Source organism: Abramis brama (genome assembly GCF_963993115.1).
Source record: "Abramis brama genome assembly, chromosome: 15".
Lineage (NCBI taxonomy): Eukaryota > Metazoa > Chordata > Actinopteri > Cypriniformes > Leuciscidae > Abramis > Abramis brama.
Window position 1 is genome coordinate 23,891,563 of NC_139977.1, and position 26,092 is coordinate 23,917,654.

The 26,092-nt window shown below is 37.0% G+C and overlaps 1 protein-coding gene across 1 annotated transcript; it reads left to right on the plus strand.

The window, feature by feature from the left end:
• tnfrsfa (tumor necrosis factor receptor superfamily, member a) lies at positions 1–24,526 on the plus strand. The gene is made up of 10 exons (XM_084136953.1): positions 1–285; positions 15,800–15,953; positions 16,973–17,101; positions 18,978–19,089; positions 19,394–19,524; positions 19,662–19,751; positions 20,832–20,869; positions 21,128–21,427; positions 21,604–21,640; positions 24,095–24,526. Exons 1-10 carry the CDS (start codon positions 259–261, stop codon positions 24,382–24,384), a joined length of 1,308 nt encoding a protein of 435 aa, XP_083993079.1. The 5' UTR covers positions 1–258; the 3' UTR covers positions 24,385–24,526.
• The last annotated feature ends 1,566 nt before the right edge of the window (positions 24,527–26,092 follow it).

The window sequence follows — 26,092 nt, forward strand, 5'->3', positions numbered from 1 at the left end:
ACGCTGATCGCTCTCTAACTTTTTCATAGATCAGAGAGAAAGCGTCACATTACACCAACCTCGTTTCCATGAGAAAGCAAGGCAGCCGAGAGCCGAAAATGATTCGGTTTTGACAGGCCGTCACACTTTGGATGTACTTTGATTTGCGTTGTCACTTCTTTTTTAATAGTTGGTCTGAAAGTATTGTATTCGGAGCGTGAAAGGGGTCAACAAGTAACAGTATTTGGAAAACTCGGAGAAACACGCCATCCTCATCGGATGGACAAATCCACGATGATAGCCATGGTAAGAAATCTGACGGGTTTTGTTGGTTGTAGATTTGTTAAGCAATGTGTAATTCGCAGTTTATTGGATTATTTTATTGTTGGCTCACTATTATTCTATTCTTGTGGTAAACATGGATGTGAATGTAAATTCCTGGTGTTATCGGGTTATAACGCTTTGAATGTGGTGTCGGTGGTTATGCGTTATCGGACTTTTCGGTACGTATCAAGTGCATGTATTCTAAACTGGCTCTTAGTTTTCTTTAACATTTCAGTCGGGTCTTTTTTTTTTTTTTACTGTTTTAATTTGATGTGAAATGCTTGTTTGATCACAAATATGAAAGTTGGGTAGTGATAATGATGAACATTGTCATACTGAACTGGCCATGTTGGGCACTGATATTTTATTGTGGTTTTAAGTTCAGAAAACTTATGTCTCAGATTTGTAAATATTACCGGAGTGGTATGTTTTATATTGGATTTTAATTTTAGAATACACACTTTTGATACACACTTGTTGAGTAACTTACAAGTCATGTGCAGTTTTGAAAATCATTGTCTCAACCTACCTAGGCAACATTTTTGGGCATTCAATGTAACTAAGATGTCAAAAAGTGCTGTCTAGGAATGTTAATGTCATATGTGTGTGTTTTAGTTCTTTTTTTCATTTCTGCTTTTTGACACAATAACTAAATTATAATTAGGCTAAAACAATACACATATACATTTTTATGATTGTTATAATTAGTAATAATAATATAATTAAAAAAAAAATTACTAGTAATAATACTTCTACAGTAGTAGTATTTTTTATTTATATAGATATATTTGTAATAGGCTATGGCTAATTTATGTTCAGCTACATTTTTGGGTTACGTTTAGCTTATTAAGATGCACTTTCATCACTTAAGAATCAATGGCTATTGTTATTGAATAATTTACTTTTTTTGTGAATACTGTTTTTGGGTGCTGTTTTTTAAAGACCCACCAAATAGAGGCATTTATTGGTTAAGAAGTTGTGAAAAAATTCAGCTAGACTGTTTGTCGGTCTATAGCTTTAAAAGCAGTCCAGTCTTCTCTTCTCTTATGAACCTTGCCTTGTGAGAGTTTTCTAAGAGTAGTGCCAGTGTTAAGTTTATTCCACATTGAAAGAGCCATTCACTGCCCTTCTGTTGGTTTTTCCAGCTCTGCTCTGCCAAAAGTGGCACTATAAAAACGCTTCACTTACTGAATGCCTTGACTCACCTTTAAAACCTTCTCTCGAGTCCAGAGCCACGCTCGGCTCATACTGTGTATCTTTAACTTAAAACTACACCGCTCCTTAGAGCAGCGACCCTCGAGATAATTGACAGCATATTGAAATAACACATGATGGTTGTTGCATTGAACTTGCGTGTATTTTTGTGTAGATTCATGTAATAAGTAGGCATTCAGCTAGTAGTTAATTAGATAATGAATTCATCAAAGCCAAGGGAGTGATGATCATCTCAACTAGTAATCTTACAGTGATTGTTGCCTTAACAGCCTCCCTTTCCCATGAGCCCCAGGTGAACTCGCCCTACTTTTAAGCCCGCATTTGTTTATTGAAATGACAGGGCAGAGGTTGTTTGCAACAGGGTTGTTTATGCATGCTGTAAACTATGCTAAGTTATGAGTCTGCTCTGGTTGGCTGGTTACTAGATGAAGATAGCTCATCCTTGCCAGTCTGCATAGCTCACACATTCCTGGGCCAGTGAGAGCGGATGGGGAGGGGGGGAGGGGGGGAGGGGTGGGGGGAGGTGTGGTGGACGGAGGCGTACAGCTCCTACTGTAAACTTCCTGTCAACACAGATGCCAGTGACAGGATTCAGATCTTTGTATACTCTTTCCACCCACAATCGCAAACATTTAGCATACAATCGGGAGCAGGGGTCCCTTCTCCATTAGTCTTTTCATACTCTTCGTTTTTTATTCACAGATTCTTTTTCACATTGTGCACAGATTGCTCTCTACCTCTTGACTCTTTTTTTTTTTTTTTCTTTTTTTTTTTTACCCTCTCAAACTCCTTCGATGTTATCGGAGTGTGCTCTCTAGGGTGTGGGCATGGACAGGAAGTGTGCACGGTATCTCTCCGAGCGGCTCTGAAATCCAAACAGGACATGTGCTACATACCCCGGGATCCACAAGAAAGACTTCCAGAGCACAGTCCACATCCCGCTGCTCATTAGGAGCCTTTTTAAAGCCACTTCAGGCCGTCAGATGTTTACGGAATCCACATTAACGTGGAGACAGGAAGAGAGAAGATTGCGTGATGCAATTAAATGCAACGCTCATTATCAGAGTAATCAGAATGATGTGGATGCATGGGAGATTGTGTGTTAGAAATCGTGCCATATCTGTTTCTTAGTCTATACTGTAGACTTCCCACAATAAACAAGGTCCTGAAGTGTTTATACTGAGATGAGAAGCACATTTATCCTGTTCTCAAGCTTTTCAGCTAATTTTTTAAGGATGTCGGTAGTTGATTGAGATGAATAGTTGACATGAAATGTATTTAAATGAAATTTACTTATTTGGCTTATATGTATTGAGAGACTATGTAGCATTTGCACTTAAAAACACTTACTTAAAACAGCATGTGACCTTTTAAAATAAAAAAAATAAAAAGTGACCTAAATGGTGGTTACATGGCCTAAGATATATTCATTAATTTACATGTTCATGCACATTCATGTTAAAGGGATAGTTCACCCAATAATGACAATTTTGGGTGAAGTATGCCTTTAATAAAATCCATTCAATTAGGGAATTCATATGTTTTTCATGAATCATAAGTTCACGAGAGCAACATTTTCAGCTTAGTCTTCTTTGTGACATTATATTGATATGTCGTGTGGCTTTAAAAAGTTCAAGAAGTGGGAGACAAGTTGAAAGATCTGCTGTTGAAATGAAAGCATCTTAATAGCATGTGGGTTTGTGGTCAGGCTTTTTTTTTCCTTTGCCATTTAGCTCTTCCCAGGAAAGGTGAAGCATCTGTCAGAGATTCATTTATGTCTAAGGTAGCCACACCTTACAGGTCACTGCACCCAGATTCAGTGACTGAACGAGAGATGTGTTACATATATTACAATGCGCCTGCTATTCAGCTACCCTTCTATTCAACCCCCATTGACTCCAGTTAAAACGCTAATAGTGTGCATTTCTCTGTGTGTTTGTTCCTGTGTGTGTGTGTGTGAGTTCGCACGTACCCCCTATCCAGTGTCTTCAAACAATAATTACCCATTGGTTTGACTTAAAATTTAACAGTCATTGGCGATTCTCCTCCTTGAAAACAACACCCTCTCGCTCTCGCTTTTATTCTTATGTCTTCTCCTCGCATGAATCCACAGGTGTATCGCAGATTGGGTAACCTGCCACTGTGTCAAACACGCTTAAATTAGGGTGTGTGCTTGAATGTAGGAAATTAGATGAGGGTGTTATGTCTCATTTAAGCCGATGGATAATAGTGTCAGTTTGTAGCTTGGTCACGCCTTGCAGATGTTTTCCATCTGTATTTTGCTTACTTGCAATTCCTGTAAAACCTTATCTTGGTTTTGATGTCATGGGGCAAAGAGCGTTTTTTTTTTTTTAAGTTTCTATAAATAGAAAAAGCATAATGACTTTTTAAATGTAAGTAGAGCTTGCAAGGTAGCACTATATTGAAATTTCTCAAATATTCTGGTTAGAGGCTTGTTAAAACTCCAGCCCTAGATAATAAACTTCTGCAGTGATTCTTCTCATTTTTGACAGTTTTAGGCTGAGCTTTTTTTTCTTTTCTTTTTTGTCATATTTTTATTTTCTTTTATCGTATTTTTACTTTACTTTTAAAAATATATATATTTAACTTTAACTTTTTTTATTTAATTTTTTTATTTTAAATATCTTTACCTTATTTTTGTCTTTAATAAATCAAAAACTGTTTTTTCTAATCATGTGTAATTGAACACCTTTACAGCTCTAGAATTAGGCTAGGCTACTTTAGTTTGACATTTGCAGATGCCTGAATTAATGTTCACCTCGAATAGGTCAAAGAATGCATTCAGCATAAAAAACAGCGAACCTCCTGCTTGTGTGAGTGATGGGAAAGGCATTCGGCACAAAGCCTCCGTCTGATGTGAGATCACTGAACTGAGGCTGGCTAATGAGTGGGGCAACTCAGCGTGGCACTGGCCTAATGTCATGGGAATATGTTTTTCAGGCTTAAAATGCCATCTTGCACAATTCATGTACCACTTGGCTCTGATAATCTTGTCTCCCATGAGTTCAAACAGGTTGTTTTCGCAGGGTTGTTTGTGTTAATGCCGACTATAATGACGCATATTTTCTTTTGATAACTATACAGTAGTTTAAAGATTAACCAGTTAAGAAGAGCAAAGGTGATTGCAACCATAATAAGGCTTTTTAAAAACTTGTTCGACCTGTTTTTGATAATCAATGGGGCTGTCGTACAAAGAGAAGAGACACTGAGTCATCCAGGCTTTAAAGCTTTTCATTGGACGGGACTTTGATCTGTGACGCATAGTCAAGCTATTTACCTCCTGATGTTTCCATGGAAAAGGCTGCAAACAAATGCAAATATTTAATGGTAATTAAATTTGGCAAGGGGGGCTAAAGGTTATTTTACTCTGGCTGTTGTTAAGTTTCAACATTTCTGACTCAGTCTGTTGCTTTTTATCTTGTTTGTCCCACCTAATTAAGTTCTGCTACTTGTCAAAAAAGAAAACGCGTCCCAGTTTAGGTAAATTTAATACACCTTTATTAAATAAGTTCAGATGTTCTGCATGTGGGCCAAAACCAGTAATGCAAGACATGAAGCATGCTATCTAGGGTGTTCAAAGACATGAAAGTTTGTTTGGGAAGAAAATAATTAATTTAAACTGTCAATCAGCCATTTTAAGTTGAATGAACTTATTTTTAGTTTTTTTTCTTGTAGACTTCAAATTCCCCAAAACATATCTCCTTATCACACAACATGTTACACCTCGTGTAGGCCTACATACTGTAGTGCAGAACCGCAGATGTGGTTTTACACAGGAAGTGCACTGTAAATCACACTTTTTTTTCTTCATATTGACATCGTTCTGTCTCTCTCACCTTCTTTTCCTCTTTCTAAAGGAAAGAAATTAGGACAGTCTTGTCTGGTCACTATTCACTGAGCTTTTTTTTTTAACAGAAGACCAAAAAGCCACAGGAAATCTGAAATGTGGAAGGCTGTGCTGTCGTGGCTTTCTCGGGCTATTAATATCCTCCCACGCACACTGAGGACAGCAGGCCGCCCGCCTGAAATCTCGGGCTGAGGGCTCGGTTGATCCCCCCCATCATCTCCACGGGACTGAGAATAGCACTCGTTGGGCTGGAGGTTTCAGAATCTGCATGTCGAAAACGGTCGATATGTGGTTTTGGGATTGTGATATAAATGGCAAAATTTGACGTTAACAGGTTTTAGGTGAAAATATTGCGTTATTTAAAGGATCAGATGGTTGGTAAATCATTGTGCAGCTTGTTGTCCCCAAAACTTCGTAGAGTTTGCTCCTATCAAAGACGGTGTGCGTGTTTTTCTGTCGCTCAGCATGGAGCTGAACTCCAAATGAAGCCTCCACATTGTCTGACTGTTTCCTGTGTTCCCCGAGAGGAGCCATTTACAGATTTTCACACGCTCATACCCAAGATACTAGTGTGTGTGTATATGTGTGTGTGTATGCCTGCACATGATCTGTGGTTTAGGTTGAGTTCACGAGTTTTAGTATTTGTGTGACTGTCGTATTGCATCAAAAGGGCAGCAGATCTCACTGGTGTGCATTGTTTTGAAATCACTTTTGCATATGTTGCAGAGCTATTTGTGATCTCCTTCCCGTAAATCTATTACAAAGGTGAAAACTTGAGGCAGTGAATCATCTGAGTTACTTTCATTTTTCCACCTTTAAAAGAGCAGTGTTCTGGTTGTTAGTTGTACTGTACATATATATTAAATGAAAATGTCAGTATTTGAAATCAGCACAAGTCAGTTCATAACTTTATTTATTACTCACTAGCCTATAGCAAAATGAGTAATATGCGTAAATAGTATTGTAGTATATGGAAAAAAATAAAGAAACATTTAGCTTTTATTTAGCAAGGATGCATTCAATTAATCTAAAGTGATAGTATAAAGACCTTTTTAATGTTACAAAAGATTTGACATAAATTGTGTTCATAAAAATCATAAAAATGTGTCATGGTTTGAACAAAAATATTATACAGCAGATCTGTTTTCAACATTTATTGTAATAAGAAATCTTTTTTGATTTCTGAAGGATCGTGACATTGAAGACTGGAGTAATGGCTGCTGAAAATTCAGCTTTGCCATCACAGAACACACACACACACACACACACACACACACACACACACACACACACACACACACACACACACACACACACGTACACACACGTCTGGTTCACTATCTTTGTGGGGACTCTCCATAGATTTAATGGTTTTTATACTGTACAAACTGTATATTCTATCTCCTTACACTAACCCTACCCCTAAACCTACCCATCACAGAAAACTTTCTGCATTTTTACATTTCCCAAAAAACTCATTCTGTATGATTTATAAGCTTGTTTACCCATGGGGACCTCAATTTAGGTCCCCACTGTGACACGAGACCCCATGAGTCTGTGTGCATTCAGGTTGAAGTCCCCACCGGGATAGAAAAACACACACACACACACACACACACACACACACACACACACACACACACACACACACACACACACACACACACACACACACACACACACACACACACACACACACACACACACACACACACACATATGTCTGGTGCACTATCTTTGTGAGGACTCTCCATAGACGTAATGGTTTTTATACTGTACAAACTGTATATTCTATCCCCTTACACTGCCCCTATCCCTAAACCTACCCATCACAGGAGACATTCTGCATTTTTACATTTTCAAAAAAACTAATTCTGTATGATTTATAAGCTTTTGTACCCATGGGGACCTCAATTTAGGTCCCCACGGTGACACGAGTCCCCATGAGTCTGTGTGCATTCAGGTTTAAGTCCCCACCGGTGTAGAAAAACATGTCCACACACACACACACACACACACACGTTCACAAGGCTGGTATAATTTTTTTTGTTGTTGTTTATTATTATTTTTGAGTCATCGTGCTTATGCAGGTTGTGAGTTTAAATCAAGTTTGCAACATTTCCCAATTTCATTTCCTCTCATTCTGTGCTATGAATTAAAAAAATATATATATATATTGTTTTCCCTATCAATTTTTTTTCTTCTCTTTCGTTGAGTCTGTATCCTTGTGCAGCATGTTTATCATGTGCATCCTGTCAGTATAATGCGTAAAACACTGGAATCAGTGCGGGTAATGTAAGGCACATGATTCTCCATAAGGTTCCTGTTCCAGTCCGCTGGAAATAATGAAGAACGGTGTGTCTTCCCTTAACCGATAGCTCTGATAGAAATCATCTGTATATGGGGAAAAACTCCTGTCAATCCGCCAGTCCCAGTCATCATAATGAAACGCACTGTACAGCATGTAGTGCGGATGTAGCCGTAATTGAACACGTACACACACGCGGCAAACGTGAATGACTGACTGCCTTATCGTACTGTAATTCTAAACAATAAAACCTGTGAGACCCCATTGTCAACTAGCCAAGATTGTGCCAGAAGTGTGTGTGTGTGTGTAAGAGATAGACGTACAGCTGCCCGTCCACATATGGAAACGGGCACTTTTAAACAATGTAGGTTTCATGTTCTCGCCTAATAGTTTAGAGCTGGCAGTGAGTATTGTAAACTCGATTGTTTAAGTGTAGCAAAGGAAGCCAGCACACTTAGCACTTTCATTCAGGCCAAAGGTTTATTTGAACTGTTGTGTGCTGTGGTTGTTTGTTGTATGCTTCACTGGCATTAACCAGTTCATTCATGAGCTCTTGTGTGACCACCAGTCTCGGTTACGTTTACTTTGGTGGTCAGCCAGTTAAACAAAACTCATTAATTCTTTTTCTGCCGTTCATTCAATAATCATAAATAGCTTTTAGAATAGCTTTTGGGTAGCCACCATGTTTTAGGGTCAACCCTCTCTTGTTTTTCTTTTAATTATGGGTAGGACTTCTGGTTTGTCTCTTATTCCAGCTCAATCACTTGCAACACAACAATGCAACAATTTATTGTGGATAGAGATATGTTTTGTGTTTAGTTCACCAAAACTATTTTGCATTTTAGCTTCCATGATTAATAATATAATTAATCAATAATTGTACAATAATACAATAATTTATTTAATAAGATAGACTACTATATAATATAATATAATATAATATAATATAATATAATATAATATAATATATATATATATATATATATATATGTAGTCAGGACAGAGTGCAAGCATATTTCTGTATTTAGCAGAATCATGAATATTTCTATTCAGTGGCTAGTTGCGTAAACTGCTTAGACTAGTCTTACAAATTAGTCATCTATTTTTTTTTCTCCAAGACTGGTCATAACTTTTTAAAGTCAGTTACATAAAAAGGTAGATGGGTCTTAACTTTGGTGGCTATGTTATGCTACTGGCTGGTGTCACCAAGTTCAAGCCCATTCAAGTTCATTCCTGATGTAATACCAAATTTAGCATTTTAGTGAACATTTACAGTACTTTTTGCTAACTGATTATCATTATCATTTGCATTTGAAATAATCATTTAAAAAAAAAAACTCACAATTTTAAAGAGATAGTTTACCCAAAAATGAAAATTGTCATCATTTACTCACCCTTAAGTTGTTCCAAACCTGTATGAATTTCTTTCTTCTGCTGAACAACACAGAAGAAGATATTTTGAAGAATATGGGTAACCAAACAGTTGATTGGCCCCATTGACTTCCATACTATGAAAAGAAAACACAATGGGACCCATCAACTGTTTGGTTACCGACATTCTTCAAAAGATCTTTTTTTGTGTTCAGCAGAAGTAAGAAATTCTTACAGGTTAAGAACAATTTCAGGATGAGTAAATGATGACAGAATTTACATTTTTATGTCCCTTTAACTCTATTTTGGCTTTGTTTAATGTAATGTGAAAGTATCATATCGTGTATCAAACTGAATCGTCTATTGTTACGCCCCCTACTTGAAAATGCTGGCATCTTCCTTGGGATATTGCTTTTTTTGTCAAACTGCAAGTTGTTTTTTCATCATCTTCACAAGTCATTCCATCCATTTTCAACAATTATTCACTCAGACAGAAGGAAAAGGGCGTCCCCTCGGGTCCAAACACACCACACTGGTGAGCTGCCAGTGCAAAGTGATTGTGGGTTTGGAGGACTCTCATCCAGGAGGTTAAGGTTACCACGCTGGTCTACGTCCTGACCACCTATTACAGGCCAAACCCTACCACAGGCTGTCTGGATGCTGTGAATGTGTGTGCGTGTGAGTGTTTCCTTGTCATTTTTTTTGAGGATGTTCTGTGAGATAACTGCAGTGCACAAGTCTGATTTTAGCCTGCGCAGGCCTTGAAGTCTGAACCAGATTTCACTGCTGTTTCCTCCAGTATAAATGAATTGCCTGGGAAAGCAGGAAGCCGGTTTGCGTCGAGTTTGACGCTTTTGTCACAGTTCACCAGCGGTTTATCGGGATAGTCTTGAAGCACTGATAATGGAGACAATAGTTCACTTCTAGCAGCGCTAGATAATAAAAGCCAGACCACCGTTCCACAAAAGCATTTTTCAGATGAGATTAGTTTTCTAAACAATGTTAGAGTTATTATTATTATTAGCACTAGATCTGTCTTTTCATGTAATTATTCTACTAAATTGTTATTGTCTTTTGTCTTGATGTGGCCGCTAATGTACTCTGGATGTTTGCATCACAAAAGCCAGTGAAATATCTTTATTTTTTTTATCATGTACATGCATTAGTAATGTTTTGCCATGCATACCATCATTTTCCAATTTCTGTCTTGGAGTTTCCTGAAAACCCGAAGTATTATTTTTTTTATTGTAAATAAAATAAAGTATAAAATATATTTTATAAAAAATGTATACATTAAAATTCATAAAACATTAACATTTGTAAAAATAATCACAGGTCAGCAAAAAAAAAAAAATCCAATTGTCGATTCGTGTTTGAAAATAAGATTGTTTTGAGGTATAAGTAACCAGGAAGTCACTGTGTTGTTTGCTAAAAGCTTTAAAAGTTGTGGCTGTAATTGCAGACGTATCCAAAAAGTAAAAAAAAAACTCATCTTGCAAGTCATATCATGACGTCTAAAATCTGATGTTCTTTGTTTGTTAATAGTTTCTCTATGAGCTGTCAGCAATATAGCTGACAAGTTAGTTCTAGTGCCACTCTGGAATCCAGTGATTCACCAGATTTGGAATGTGCAGACACAGGAAGTGATGTCACTTCCCCCTCAATCTGCCTCTCCGTGCCTCTCCGAAGAAGAAAAAAAAAGACCACCTGTCCCAGGATCAGACTTGTCGCCATGGAGACATGGAGTTTCCATAGCATTCGCACACACAAACGCAGTCAGGAAAAAGTTTGACTGCTTTTTAACGAGCGCTGGCATGGATGTCTGTCAGACAGTCTCCGCTGTCATTGGTGGGTTCATGTCATTGGCAAATCAGTGAACTTTGACCCAGATGGGTTTGCATGTGCCCAGGGGGCCAGAACAGGTGTTGGACATTAATGCAGCTACTAATTTTTCAGACTGCAGCAACTGATACGTGTGCTTCACTCCTAGCTTTCATCCCGTCTGGGAAAATTCAGTCTTTGCGGTGTGTGTGTGTGTTTGGGTGTGAGAGAGCGAGTACTGTAACTCATTAGTGTGACTTTTAATGTTCCACTCGTCTGAATGGTTTCAGTGTATCCATTCGGAGTCAGGAATCTCTCTCCTTTCACTCGCCGTTCCTCTCCGCCGTGCCTTCCCAAACTCCCATGCGCCTGCCCTATGTTTTTGCGCCATTTCTGGACCTCTCACACTCCGTCTATTGTATCTGTCCTCCTTCTCCCTTTCTTTTCAAATTCCTCCAGCACTCCATAGCCATCGCTCTCTGACCCCACCTCCCGACGGCTGCGTCTAAATGGTGCGATTGTGCGTGTGTGTGCATGTGAACGTCTGTGGAAAGTCTGACGTGAGCGCGGAGAGAGTGTGGCTCAACAGCGCTGCTCAATCCAGGAAACTCCCTTAGAACAACAAGGCATGGCTGACATCCAGAGAGCTCAACTAGAGCCAAAGTTTGTGTCAGACTTCCCCCCTTTACACACACACTCTCGCTCAAGAAACTCTCACAAATGCCTTCGGTTCGCCCGCACTCATTTCATTGTCTCGAGAGGTTTTACTATCTGTGCGGACACTCGATGGCATTTCGGTTCCCCTCAAGGCTGATAGACTCGGTCCGTCTTCCAACAAGAGGACCATTGTACACTCCTCTGAGTTCCAAACATTGCGTCTGCGAATATGCGAGTTTTTGAGTTGATTTACTGTGGTGTGATATTTCGGCTATTAAAGATGGGTTAGCGTTCAAATCTGCGGTTTGACTATGCAATAGTTGTCTAGAACCTCATTTTTGTGGTTGCACTATAGCCCGTATTGCCATATTGTCTAATACCCCCGGTCCTCTGCGGCGTCTTAGCGCAGCTGTTCGATTCTATTTGATACTAGTTTACAAGTAGCATTAGTGAGTGTGCTGTAAACCTCTGTGGTATGTCTTCTCTGATTGCTCTTCTGTTTTGGCAACTCTGTTGCTATTCTACAACTATTAGTACATAATATTACACTGTCAACATCTGAAGTTTTGCTGTTGCAGATTGTTGCCAGCAGTGTAGTTTCACTTGTTGACTAAAATTAAAGAGCACATGGAATCAAAGGCTACAGAAAAGCATATTACTTTTACTATTTTTGTAATTGCAGTTTTTTGCAGGCATGGAACACTCTAACAAAAATATGGAGTATGTAATCAGAGCACACTGCTTTGAAGGGGATTCTGTGCCCCACAATGCAATGCACTCTACTTGATGCACTACCAGAGTTTTTGGAAATAAATTAATACTATTCAGCAAAAAATGGAATAAATTAATCAAAACAAGTGACAGGAAAGACAATGTTATGAAATATTTCTATTTCAAATAAGCTCTTGAACTGTCCATTCATCAAATAATCCTGAAAAAAATAAAAAATAAAAAATTAAGCAGCACAACTGTTGTCTAAACTGATAATAATAAGAAATCTTTCTTGAGCACCAAATCAGCATATTAAATTGATTTCTGAAGGATCATGTTACACCTGAAGACTTCCTGGAAAGTAAACTTTTCAGGAATAAATGACATCTTATTGGCCTGGTTTCACAGAAAGGGCTTAGATTAAGCCAGGATTACACCTAGTTAAATTAGAACATTTAAGTAACTTTTATAAATGTGCCTTGAGACAAAACAATGGCACGGACACATTTTAAGATTGATTTCAGTTAAGACAGCTCAAACTTGAATTTTAGTATGGGAATAGGCTTAAACCTTGTCTGTGAAACTGGACAATAATATATTAGAAAACAGTTACTTTAACTTGCAATAATATTTCAATCGCAATATAATGGTTTTCAAAGTATTGTTCATCAAATAATTGCATCCTTGGTGAGTGTTAGAGACTTCTCTCCAATTTTTGCACAGTAGTGAATTCCATTTTCATTATGATGTCATAATGCTGCATTTTTAAAACCTATTTTTACTCATTATTCACTTTGACTTAAATTAATGTTTTTGTCAAAACGGTTTTAAAAATTGGAAAAAATGTAAAATTCTCAATGTAACTTAAACGTGCAGCATCAACATTTGAGACAACGATGCAGCATGCTACTATTATAATTGCATAATTTACTATTGTGTTTCATATTTCATTTAGAATTTTTCACATAAAGTAGGCTATACAGTATTCAGTCAGTGTATTATTCCTTTGCACACAACGTAAGCCCCCCCCCCCCCCCCCCAAAAAAAACAAGATCATTCAGAAATCTGCATGATTATGAAGGGACAACAGTGCTCATTATATTGGTAAACAACGGTTAGTCAATCATAACAGAGATCATTTATATATTCAAATATTTAAATTTTTTTGATTTCATGGGCATTTGTTTACTTTTTGTGTAAATGTCCAATCAGCATCCTGTAGCAAAACCACTTTCTTATAAGATTACACCCCTCTTGATTTTGTTCATCAAGCTTTTATTTCACAGGTTTATTTAGCACTTTTACATGACATGTAATGTTATATATTGCACTACTGAGAAAAGCACCACAACCCTACGCTCTAGATGGAGCTGTGAGGTTTCAGTTAAGTGTTCGAGATAAGAGGTGTGTGTGTGTGTGTAAGAGCACATCCATATGGTGAATGAGTGTCTAACAGACATGTTCAAAGAAAACCAGTGTGTGTGGGAGTTCGAGAAGAGTAAAGGCAAGTTTTGTACTCTATATGTGTGTGTGTTTAAGTGGAAAAAGGAGTTTGATAAGGTGGTTGCTCTGCATTCTCTCTCTCAGTTAAATGAGATAAAAGAAGAGATATTTGGGGTCGTTGTGAGCAGACAGAGATGTGTGTGTGTGTGTGAGTGAGAGGGAGTCAACAGCAGCTCTGTATGGACTGTGCATGTGGAGCAGGGGTCTTCTACTTCAGACGAGCACTTTACTCGGTCCCTGAGGCACCCCTTCTTTCTTCTCCCTCTTTTCAGCATGTCACAATGAGAGAGCCTCATTTACGGCTAAACAACACACTTTAGAGCCACCACTTCAAATGACCCACATTCTCCCAGACACACAACACCACCGCCATACACCTCACCGGCAACTCGACACCATCGGCTCCATCTAACGGCCTACATTTCCCATTATCCTCTGAGACAAAAAGACAGAGATATTGAACTGACTGGCCAAATACTAGCACTGGGAACATGTTTATAGTGCCACATCAATGTTAAAAAGAAACTCATTTAAGCATTTCCCCCTCTTAAGTCCATTCATAACGTTAGTCAAGGTTTCTTGCACCAAAATATTCATAATTTAGACTTAACATTTTCCACAGATTCAGATCCAATTCAACAGGCTGTTTTTGCTACTGTACCTTTAAGAGTTTAATATTACCATTCAGTTTTGCTACAGGGGAGCATATTCTAAAAAATGTTTATTAAAATGTCTGTTGTAAATGTGCATCTTTAACTTTACATTGTCATATTATGAACAGTAAGCTTGTGGGTTAGGGTTAGGTCAAAAAAAGAAAGAAAAAATGTAGTAGCATGTTGAACCAAAAGTGATTCAATTTGATTCAATAACAACAACTGATGAATTCAGAGAGTGATTCAATTGAGATCAGATTGATTCAAAGCAGTAGCTTTTATGTTTGAGTTTGAGTTTTTTTTTTTTTTTTTTAAGGTTTATTAAACGAATGAATCATAAGAGTCATTTCCAAATAATGGATGAATTACTGTTAATTTATTTGAGTGTCTTTGATGTCAACCTTTGATCCAAATTTTATTGGATAAGTTGACATGCCTGTTTATTTTGCTCTCCTAAATATGCATGATATGATATGCATTTAGCATTGTTTTTCATTACTGTCCGTGATCTTATCAGAACTTGCAAACGACTCACCGGGTTGAGAGAGTTTTTTAGACGTTTTCTGGCATTTCTTTGGATCCCACAGCACATTTAGTGTTCTGTGTATGTGTGTTTTGTCAGGGTCGGTTGTTTTGTTCTGGTCCAGGAAAAGACTCTCTCCTGCTCTGTTAATTTGCTTTGCTCTGCAGATGTTCACATCAGATGGTTTGAATTAAATGCTAGATTGCTCACACAAGGTCAGCTATGAGAACTCAGTCAGAATACCTCTCTGTTTGCCTCTGGAGCTGAGAAAGAGTTCTAAATGTGTGAGAGATAGCATGACACTCCAGTCCTGTGAAAATACAAAACTGGTATTTCTCCAGAAGAAACCTCTTATCTGCAGCCCTTCCCAGGCTTTTTTGTCTCGTGTGCCCCATCAGGAAGGCTTAAATACCAATTCACCAACACCAACGGCAACAACAATTGATTTATAAATTAAATTCAGATGAGATATTTCACAAGTCATTTATTTGTTATATAATGTTAATGAGAGGATGGGTAAAGACATCTGTTGCTGTCTGAAGTTTTTACGACTGCAAATTTATTTTAATTTATTTACTTGTAATTAATTTATTCGTTTATTTATTTTTAATTCTGAATTTATTTTGTATTTTTTAGGAATTGAAAGCATCAGTGCGTTTCCAAAAATCATTCAATATGAAAAAGATATGAATCGCAATTAATTTAATCCATTCACTACTCTAATACTTTCAGTCTAATATTATCATATATATTATTAAGTAAAACCAAAATCTTTACAAGTACCCACCAGGGTACATGAATTGCAAGTCATCATGAATGCATATTGAAAAATCTCATGTCTTTTTTTTTTTTTTTTTCTCCTTTAGGTCCCTATTATCTTTGCTTTGACTTTTTTGGGTCATGGGGCAGCAGAGCTGGGGTTTGCAGGAGACCTCCAGAACCGCACAGCCAGACAGATGAGCTGCATGGAGAACCAGGAGTACCCGCACAACAGCTTCTGCTGCAAGAACTGTGAAGCTGGTAAGTAGCAGACAAGATCCTGTCGAACCGTGAGAACTTCCCTTGTAAAGGCAAGTATTGTAAACACATATGAGTCAACTCGCTCAAAGCAACGTTTTTAAAGTACTTTACAGCATATGCTTTTTTTCAAGATGTTTAAAATGGCTTTCAAGGCTTTGTCGATGAGGTGCTGACAAACATCCGTCAGTGATGCTATTAAGAGTGTTATTCTCTGATGAAGATTTGAACAGGAACAGCATTGTTATTTTAGAGCTTAAAACTCAGAATTCACATTTGTGAGACTCTGGTTTCTCATAGAGCTGTCTCGCGAGAGATATTGTAAGGTTAGTGCTAAAATGAGGTGTTTGTAGGCCTGGACTTAGTGTTTAAATATCCAGAATGACAGGTCATGAAGCACACTTAAACAAATTAAACACAAAATATAGTATTGGGAATAACAGTTAGAACGTGGTTCATTTTTGTAATGATTTATTAATGTGAATTTTTGTGTAGTATGATAATCACAGAATGGGTTCTCATTTACCATGGTTAAAATCATGTAAAACAATAAATAAATAAATAAAATAATTTAATGCATAAAACAAACTATGTTCATGAACAAATACAATTATCATATTTAAAAAAAAGAAAAAGATTCTGAAATATTTCTACCATAAAGTTACTTATTGTCAGGTAGATTTTTCATATGAGAAATGTGGATAAATATTGTAATACTAGATGATTGGTTTCAGCATATATACCAAGAAAAACATTTTTGAACGAATGAGACATGTCATTTTAAGTTATGCATTATATTAAATTACATTTTAATGTGACAAAAAGGTAGCATGTATTTTACATTGTGCTCAAAATTGCACAAAACATCTTTTGCTTAAATGTTGCATTCTCTGGCTTTAATAATAAAACTATTTTAAATGGATTCGGATCTGAATACGCACTGGTTCCCATTCTACTTTTTTTTCTCAAACTGATATATGTTGATATTTAATGTCTGTCATTAAATGTTTTCTGTAACACAGGCACTTATGTGAAAGAGAAGTGTAGCAGGGACCAGGAGAAGGGCATTTGCTCCCCGTGTGAGAAGGGCACGTATGCCGAGCACCCCACAGGCATGGAGCAGTGTCTGCAGTGTAGCCAGTGCCACAGAGGTAACGTTCTCCAATCTACACTTTCCTCTCCAAACCAGCCATTTTGTAAAAGACCAGGTCAGATCTTCCTCTTAGGTTTGTTTAAAGAAAGTGTTTGAGTCCGCTCTGTGACTGGCACTTTGAGATACAGAAATCTCAACCTTCTGCTATTGTAATTGATTGTTCAGTTTTCCAGTAGACAGCCATATGTAGTCTGCACTGACTCTCCAGAGAAGCAGAGCTCTCAGGAATGTAACATTTATACATCTCGAGTGAATAATGGAACACACATGGTCCTCGGCATGCTGGGAAGGCAATAACACAACCCATCGCCGGTGACTACTGGACAAACAATTAACTTCTGGAACTGCCGTCGGAATACAGATATTACAAAAAAACTAAACGAAATGATATAACGAAACTGGCGTCAGAATTCTTCGCTTTTGGAAATTTCGACTCGCCTTTGTACAAGATGGAAAAATGTGCGGCATACTGTGAGCTGCAAGCGAGACGGAACATCTAAAGCACGTTGAATCCATCGCAGAACGCTCCGCTGTGACAGCCCATTCTTCTGCAAAGCTATTTAGTCTGTCTCTGGTTCCTCTGAAGTCAAAGCCATCCGTTAAACTGCTGTTTATTTTGATTGGACAGCCACGTTCACCGTTTATTAAACCATTTGATTTACCTAAACACTCTTTCCCACAAGACCCTACTGCTTGTTCAGATTCAAACTCTGTTGTAAACACTACATATTCATATAAACAAAATCTCGCTCGCCTGTTTAGACAATAAGCCTCCCATAGGATTTGCATGAGGAAGGGGACATAAGCAAGGCCCCATGAATAGAGTTGAGTCTAGTGTTTCCTGTGCTGGACACCTCACTCCTGGGAATCTGATCTCCTAATGTTACACGTCCTGGGTGTGGCCGCACTCCTGTGTTCTTTCAATAGCCATTTGTGTGTGTATGAATGACTGAACTATCCTCTAGTCTAGTGCATGCACCCGTTTGTGTCTGTTGTCCGGGATTGTGTGTATGCGTTTGTTTTAGGATGATGCAGGGTGTGCCTGTATCATGTGCCGTCTTGTTCGGAATCTATTTTGCTCAATTAATCACTCCCAGGTCAGTCCTTCTGCCTGCTGAGTCACAAGGGTGTGTTGATTTAAGACTTTCCATGCATATATTAATTGTAAAAAATGTTAAGTGAATTGAATCTGAAACTGGATCTGTATTGATCCAATATTGATCCAATGATTAATTTCACCCTTCAGAGACATTTTTTGTTGTTCTCTGAGGCTCAGGTTAGTTCTAACAATTTTACATTGAATACATTTTTTATCGAAATCTGGATCGAAATCTGTATTTATGCAAATCTCTCAATTATCTTTTAGAGGTGCATTTCAACTGTCTTCTGAAGCAGATATTAGTTTTAGCATGTATACATTTGATCTAAATTTGGATCAAATATGGATCAGGATCTGGATTTATTCGTCATGTAATTAAATAATTGATTTTACTCTTCGAAGGTGCATTTCTGAGACAGGTGCTAGTTCAGTACAATTATACGTAAGAATTTAGCTTCAGATAATTCTCTTCATATGTGGATTGAATCTGGATTGATCCAATCATTCAGTTCCCCCTTCAGACGTCTGTTAAGACTTTTCTATTTCAGATATAAGTTGTAACAGATTGACACTGAATCATTCTCTCTGAATGTGAATTGAATCTGGATTGATCCAACATTAATTCAGGTCACCATTCAGAGGCATATTTGTTCCATGCATTTGAACTGTTTGCCATGATATAACTGTCAATGATATAACATTGATCCAATTCTGGTTACCCTTTTTCTTCATCCTTCCCTCCCTTACCTATTTGTTTCTCTCCAACGCTTTACAGATCAGATCGTGGTTGCAGATTGCACCAGCACAAGCAACACCAAGTGTGAATGCAAAACTGGTTTCTTCTGCCTGCCAGACGAGCCGTGTGAAGTGTGCAAGAAATGCACCAGGTGAGTTCCTCTCTTCCTTTGGAATGTGCTCTTCCCATTTGTCCTCTGTTCTGGTGCACAACCCCCTGATGAAAGCAGACAGATCAGACACTCCCAGCCTCTATTCTCTTAACCTTTCAGCCCCTGCATTAGATCACCACATCCAATGAGTCAGATCCCTTTCCCACTGATTCACTCTCTCCACCTTTAACCCCTGAGGCTTTCATTGTTCTATTCATAATGACAGTCATTTTACGACTCCTATTTTAAGCCCAAAGCTTCACACCTTTTCTAAAAGGCATAATTTTTGACCGTGGTTTTGCAGGTGCAAAGCTGATGAGGAAGAAGTGAGCAGTTGCACTGCGACATCCAATACAAAATGCAGGAAGCGCACCTCTTATCCGACTGAAGGTCCAACAGACAAGCCGTCGGCATCAAATAACACTAATACTATAGGTAAGGTCAGCACATGCGTACAGACATGTTCCAAAATTAACTTGAGAAAATAAGTGATTTTAACCTTGATATTAGTTACACTGCATCATGTAGTCATGAACAGAAGGAAAAATTTAATTTAATCTGTTATTTTTTAGCGGTTGTCATACCAATTGTGGTTCTTCTGATGATCATATTGATCCTGCTTGGAATATTTTTATGGAAGAAACGTCGACGTCATCAAAGTGGTACGTTTGGTGACCTTTTTCAGTCCTTGTATTGAATAACCAGTGTTGGGTGTAATGCATTATTAAGTGATTCATAATAGTGTTAATAGTGTTATTACTGTAATTTAATTACTTTTCCATTGAAAAAAGTAAAAGGGATTACCCTTCATTTTTCTGTAATAGTTACTTTTGATGTAATTGCATTAAATACTGTATTGATAACAATAGTTGATTTAAGTTCAAGAATAATTTATGCAATTATTTAATTAAAGCTATGATTTATTTGAAAGAATTAAAAGAGCAGTTTCATGTTTATAATTGTATTGTTTAACTGGTCGAGGTTGATATGGGATTTAGAAGGTAATTAGCATTAAGTTATGCAATACTTTTTAGAGAGAGTAATTAGTACAGTAATGTAATTACACTATTGAAGATGTAATTACTAGCTAGTTTTTTTATTTACTTTTTTTTTTTAGAGTAACCTACCCAACGCTGAGAATGACATAGCAGTGAGAGTTTTTATATCTGTATGAGAAGTTTCAATATTGTTGTCAATATCGGCCCCAGAACAAAGGGCCAGACAACATTACAGTGACATTACTTATGACATAAGTGCCTAAATAAAGTACAAAGGAGGAAGATAAATCATGTAAAGAGGGGGATAGATATCAGCATAAAAATCATAGTATAACAGATGTGTTAAATCTTTAAATCTTGCTATCATGTAAATGTTGGACCCCAAATATGAATGAGACTTTGCTTCATTAAACCATATTTTTTCAAGGTTTAAGACCTTATATTATTAGACCTTATATCCGTTAATATAATTTTCTTGGCCACAACCATGCCCAGCATTAATGCCAGCTGCAAATAGGGCAAAGAGGAAACTGTGTCCAAATAGCCAAAGATGGCCAATTCCATTTTAGGAGGGAGAATCTGATCATATGCCACCGAATACCAAGAAAAAATATCTTCTGAATAAGAAGTTTCAAGCTATGTAAATAGTACATTTTACAACATTCATAGTATTACGAATAGATCTGCAAAGTGGAAAATCAAATGTACTTTTTATGGACATATTTGCTGTCAACTTTATTTCAGACACTGCTGGTGATTTGAAAGAAGTGAAGATTCCCATTGTAAGTATGTTTTATTTTATTTAAAAAAAATGTTTTAATGCATTATTTCAAATAATTCGATTAATTAGTTTTGGTTAATATTATTCTGATGCTTTAAAAAAACTTTAAATGTGAAAAATTATATTTTACAGAAACATTAAATACATCTTTATCTAAATAATGTTAAAAAAAAAATATATATATATATATATCTTTTTTTTTTTTTTTTTTGGTTACTTTAATCCATAGTTTTAATCAGTTGTTGTTGCCTTCACTCAGGACGAGTGCCGAAGATCAGAAGAGGAACAAGAGAACAGCCGCAATGCTGGGTTAGAGAGGGAGGAGGAGCAACGCCCAGAGTCCCGCCCCTTGTTAACGCAAGAAACACAGGAAACGGGTAGCAAGAGCATACCTGTGGAGGATGAAGACCGGGGATTGGGCGACAGCTTGCCGAACACAACCAGCTCCTCCCAAACCAGTCTGTCTGCTCTACCTCCTGCAGTCTACATGGAGGATTCGCCTCGATCGAGTCCCCCGGCCCCGAGGCAGACGGAAGGAGATCCAGAGTCATGGGCGAAGGTTAGCAACAATGGGATCTTTTCAGATCAATCACACAGATTTTACACAGCTAAATACCATGAAACAACAAGATAGTGCCTTCAAATGTGTGAAAAGATCCTTGTTTGCAAAGACTGCTGAATGGTCCTGTTAACTAAATTCACAACATTGCCAAACCTTATGTTTTTCTTTTGTAGGATGATGGTGCTCCCAGAAAACTTGTTCCTGTACTTGGTAAGATATTACTCCCTCAGTTACAGTATTTGGAGAATTAAATGACCTTGACCATCAGTACAATATAACAGTTCTCGGTTTATATTGAGTATATGTGACTTTATTGGTTTTTGTTTGTGAGTTAAGACCGCACAATAGAAATATATTTTGCCGATTTATTAAAAAAAATATATATATATATTCTGTTATTCTGAAGAATGCAAATGTTCAAGAACCATTAATGGAACTGAAAGAAAAATAAGATGCACAATAAGTAAGATACACTTCCAAATAAGATAAGATTCACTTCCATTCAAAAGTTTTGGGTTAGTACGATTTTTTTAAAGGTTTATTTTTTAAAGAAGTCTTTTATGCTCAAAAAGGCTGCATTTTTCCCCAAAAATATAGTAAAAAACAGTACTATTGTGAAATATTACAATTTAAAATACCTATTTTCCATTTGAATACATTTTAAAATGTACTTATTCCTGTGATGACAAAGCTGAGTTTTCAGAAGCCATTACTCCAGTGTTTTCTTATTATTGTCATTGTTGAAAACAGTATTTATTCAAAATATAAATATTTTGTAACGTTATAAATGTATTTACTGTGACTTTTTTGCCCCAAAACTTTTGAATGGTAGTTTTAATAAAAAATAAATCTAAAACTATTCCTGTTCAAGTATTTAATTATTCCTAACCACAATTATAAGTACACAACCAGGGCCGGCGCGTGCACTTCTGCCGCTCTAGGCGAAAAACATTTGTGCCGCCCCTAGGTCTGGTCCGAATACCATTTTTTGAGCTTCGAAGCTTCGGTAGTAATGAACATCGAATATTCAAAGCTTCGAGAGGGTGCTGAACATATACTTCTCTCTAATAAAGGCAGGAATCTCTATGTGTCTGTATGTCCGTTTGCATTTTGATTATTTCGAGAACCGTTCATCCAATCGACTTCACAAGGGAGTGCAGTGTCGCATTTGGTACAATATAGATGGACACGCGAGACGCGACACATTCAGAATTAATAAACCTTTAGTAAACTACGAACAACGCGAGCGGGAAGCGGCGCACCTCACGCGGGCAGGGCTTATTAACGCACGCTGCACTAGTGATATAAAACGCACACACACAGGTCTGTTAAATTAAGCAATACTTTAAGGTATTTTTCTGACTAACAAATTACTGACACAGTAAAAGGTAGATTTAAATTAAGAAAAACAAAATTTAAATAAAGAAAAACAAAATTTAAATAAAGAAAAAACAAAATTTAAAATTTCAGTAAAGAAAAAACAAAATTTAAATAAAGAAAAACAAAATTTAAATAAAGAAAAAACAAAATTTAAAATTTCAGTAAAGAAAAAACGAAATTTAAATAAAGAAAAAACATTTAAATAAAGAAAAAACCAAATGTAAAATTTAAATAAAGAAAAAACGAAATTTAAATAAAGAAACGAAATTTAAATAAAGAAAAACGAAATTTAAATAAAGAAAAAACGAAATTTAAATAAAGAAAAAACATTTAAATAAAGAAAAAACCAAATGTAAAATTTAAATAAAGAAAAAATGAAATTTAAATAAAGTAAAACGAAATTTAAATAAAGAAAAACGAAATTTAAATAAAGAAAAAACGAAATTTAAATAAAGAAAAAACCAAATGTAAAATTTAAATAAAGAAAAAACATTTAAATAAAGAAAAAACCAAATGTAAAATTTAAATAAAGAAAAAACATTTAAATAAAGAAAAAAACAAATGTAAAATTTAAATAAAGAAAAAACGAAATTTAAATAAAGTAAAACGAAATTTAAATAAAGAAAAACGAAATTTAAATCAAGAAAAACGAAATTTAAATCAAGAAAAACGAGATTAATTTAGATTGATAATAACGGGTAAAAAGGCTAATACATTTTGTTTCTATTGTTATATTTTCCACAATGTCAAAGCAACGCAGCTTAACCCAAAACACAAGCTCAGGCATGCACTTCTCTCCACACAAACTCCGCTGTTCTGCGCTCTAGCCAGAGAACACTCCCGTTGCAGGAACACTTTAGTAGGCCAAGAGGAAGCAAATATATACATATACTATATGCGTAGGTGGATGTGATCGGGGAATTTGGCTGTTAAAAGTGTAACATTTAAAGCCACTTAAATTAACGAAATGACTCAAATAAAGATTCGTTCATTTTGATGAACGAGATCGAACAAGAGAGACAGTAAAATGATCCGAAGAGCAGGGGGCGGGGCGGCGCAGCAAATCATATAGCCTATTTTGTGAATTGTTCATTCCCGATTGGCACACATTTTGCCGCCCTTACAAAAGTGCCGCTCTAGGCAATTGCCTAGTTCGCCTATATGGACGCGCCGGCCCTGTACACAACATACACTATTTATCATTATAATTGGTTCATTTCAAGTTCATATTCCAGAAATTGGCCATTAGACAAGTTCTGAAGTCTCGATGCTTTGATTTAATAGGTGAGGAGGAGTCTCTGAGCAAGAGTTTCGACCTGTTTGACACCCTGGACGTGCGGTACCACAACAAGTTCTTCCGGAGCATCGGCGTGAGCGACAACGCCATCAAGGTGGCCGAAACACAGCACACCATGGACAAAGTCTACGACCTACTGCGGGTGTGGATGCAGAAAGAGGGCCTGCGGGCAAACATTAACACGTTACTACAAGCTCTTCTGGACCTGGACCAGCGGTATTCAGCAGAGTACATCGCCTCCAAGGCTGTTGAACGAGGCTACTACAAATATGAATGATGCCTTTTCAAGACTACAAGACAGTTGTCGAGTAAAAGAACAAAAAAAATTGAGAGGTGTAGATTCCTTTTGAATTCTCTCCAATGGGCCTGTTGGTCTCATTACATGAACTTGATGTCCCGTTACAGAGACATTGGTGAATCGCCTCTCTGTAGCGCCCACGGTGGGTTTAGAAGCCAACACTGGACCCTTTTTTTAAGGATTTACACTGGCTAGCAGTAGAGGGCGCTGTGTTCGCTCTCAACCGTGCATTCTAGTGTCACTTGATGCACTGGCCTCAGGCTTTCAAACTACAGGTTGGTCCAAAGCCTGCGTATAGATGTCATTAAACCTTTGGTTACGCCAAACGTTCAAACTAAAACAAGTGTATGTAGAAGATTATTCACAAGCTTCACACTACATGTAGTCGTATTTCTGAATCACTTACAAATGAACAAATATGCCTTAAGATGAGCTGTGGGTTTTGAATTTCAGATGTACCGTTATGTCAGCAGTTTAGGGTTACATTTGAAGTTTAGAACATTCATTTTACTTTGGTTGTTACAGACTATCTCGCATGCTAGGCTGCCCTCGAATTATACCAGTGTGTGAAAGGTGATTTCTGTTTTTGTTTTCCCCCTCCCCCCCTCCAATGACCTTTCTCCGTCTGTTTGGTGCAAGGCTGAGATTGTCTTTCACCTTCTCGACCTTTGTTATATTTAAATAAGTGATGTATTTATTTGTATTGTGTAATTACGTATTATTTATACCTGTTACCAATATTCAACTACAGTAAGTGTTCCTGAAGCATTTTTGTGCCATGACTGAGATGTTCACAAGACAAATCCTTTCACAAGCGGATTTAGTGCCATATCCCCGTAGTTTTTTCTATAGCTAAGACATTTCTACGTTTACCCTGAGCATGTCGCTTACTATAGACTCATAATCGTTAATTGAATCAGAAAAGGCATGAAAGAGTACCACGGTCAGTATCACTTGGGCGCTTGTAACTGCTTCCGCAGGTTGCATTAATGTCAAGGATAAGGAGGCATTTCAAACTCGCTGTTCTTTTTATATATATATATATATATATATATATATGTATATATATATATGCAGTAGTGCACAGGTACGTGTTTTTAAAATAGCTAAAAGATGAAGGAAATTTATGCTCATCCAGAAACTACTTTAGCATTTTATCTAGTATGTACATATTTGTCAAGAATTCTATTAAACAAAACTAATAGATATATATTTATGGAAGCCCTAAGAGCGCAGCATAATGAAGTACAGCCTCAAAACCAAACTGAAGGAACAAACTGAAATTAAAACGAACAAACGGAATAGATGTTATCTAAATAAACAGGGCTTCTAAATTCATTTACGCAGCAGTAAATGAACTGTGACGTCTGACTCGGCTGTATAGCTATGTAGATGTATCGGTGTGTGAAATAGGATGGGTATATTTTCAGAACACAGATCTCAGATCAGCATCACCTTTGAACATATTTGTTTGTTAGTATGGAAAGCTGAAATCCGGACAGGACAGGACAAAATGGCTCCCCATCCCATTGAGCTTCCCCGTTTAATTCTGAAATTGTAGAGCTGTCGTACAGTGCAGGCACTGCCATCTATTGACGTAGAGTTGAATAGCAAGACAAAAAACCTGCATCAATTTCAAGGGACCTTTTTTCACATCTTAACAGTTTTTTTTTTCTTTTTTTTCCAC

Coding starts and splice junctions, on each gene's coding strand:
- tnfrsfa (XM_084136953.1), top strand. CDS start 259: ATGGACAAATCCACGATGATAGCCATG. Junction 286..15,799: donor AATCCACGATGATAGCCATG/GTAAGAAATCTG, acceptor TTTCTCCTTTAG/GTCCCTATTATCTTTGCTTT. Junction 17,102..18,977: donor GTGTAGCCAGTGCCACAGAG/GTAACGTTCTCC, acceptor AACGCTTTACAG/ATCAGATCGTGGTTGCAGAT.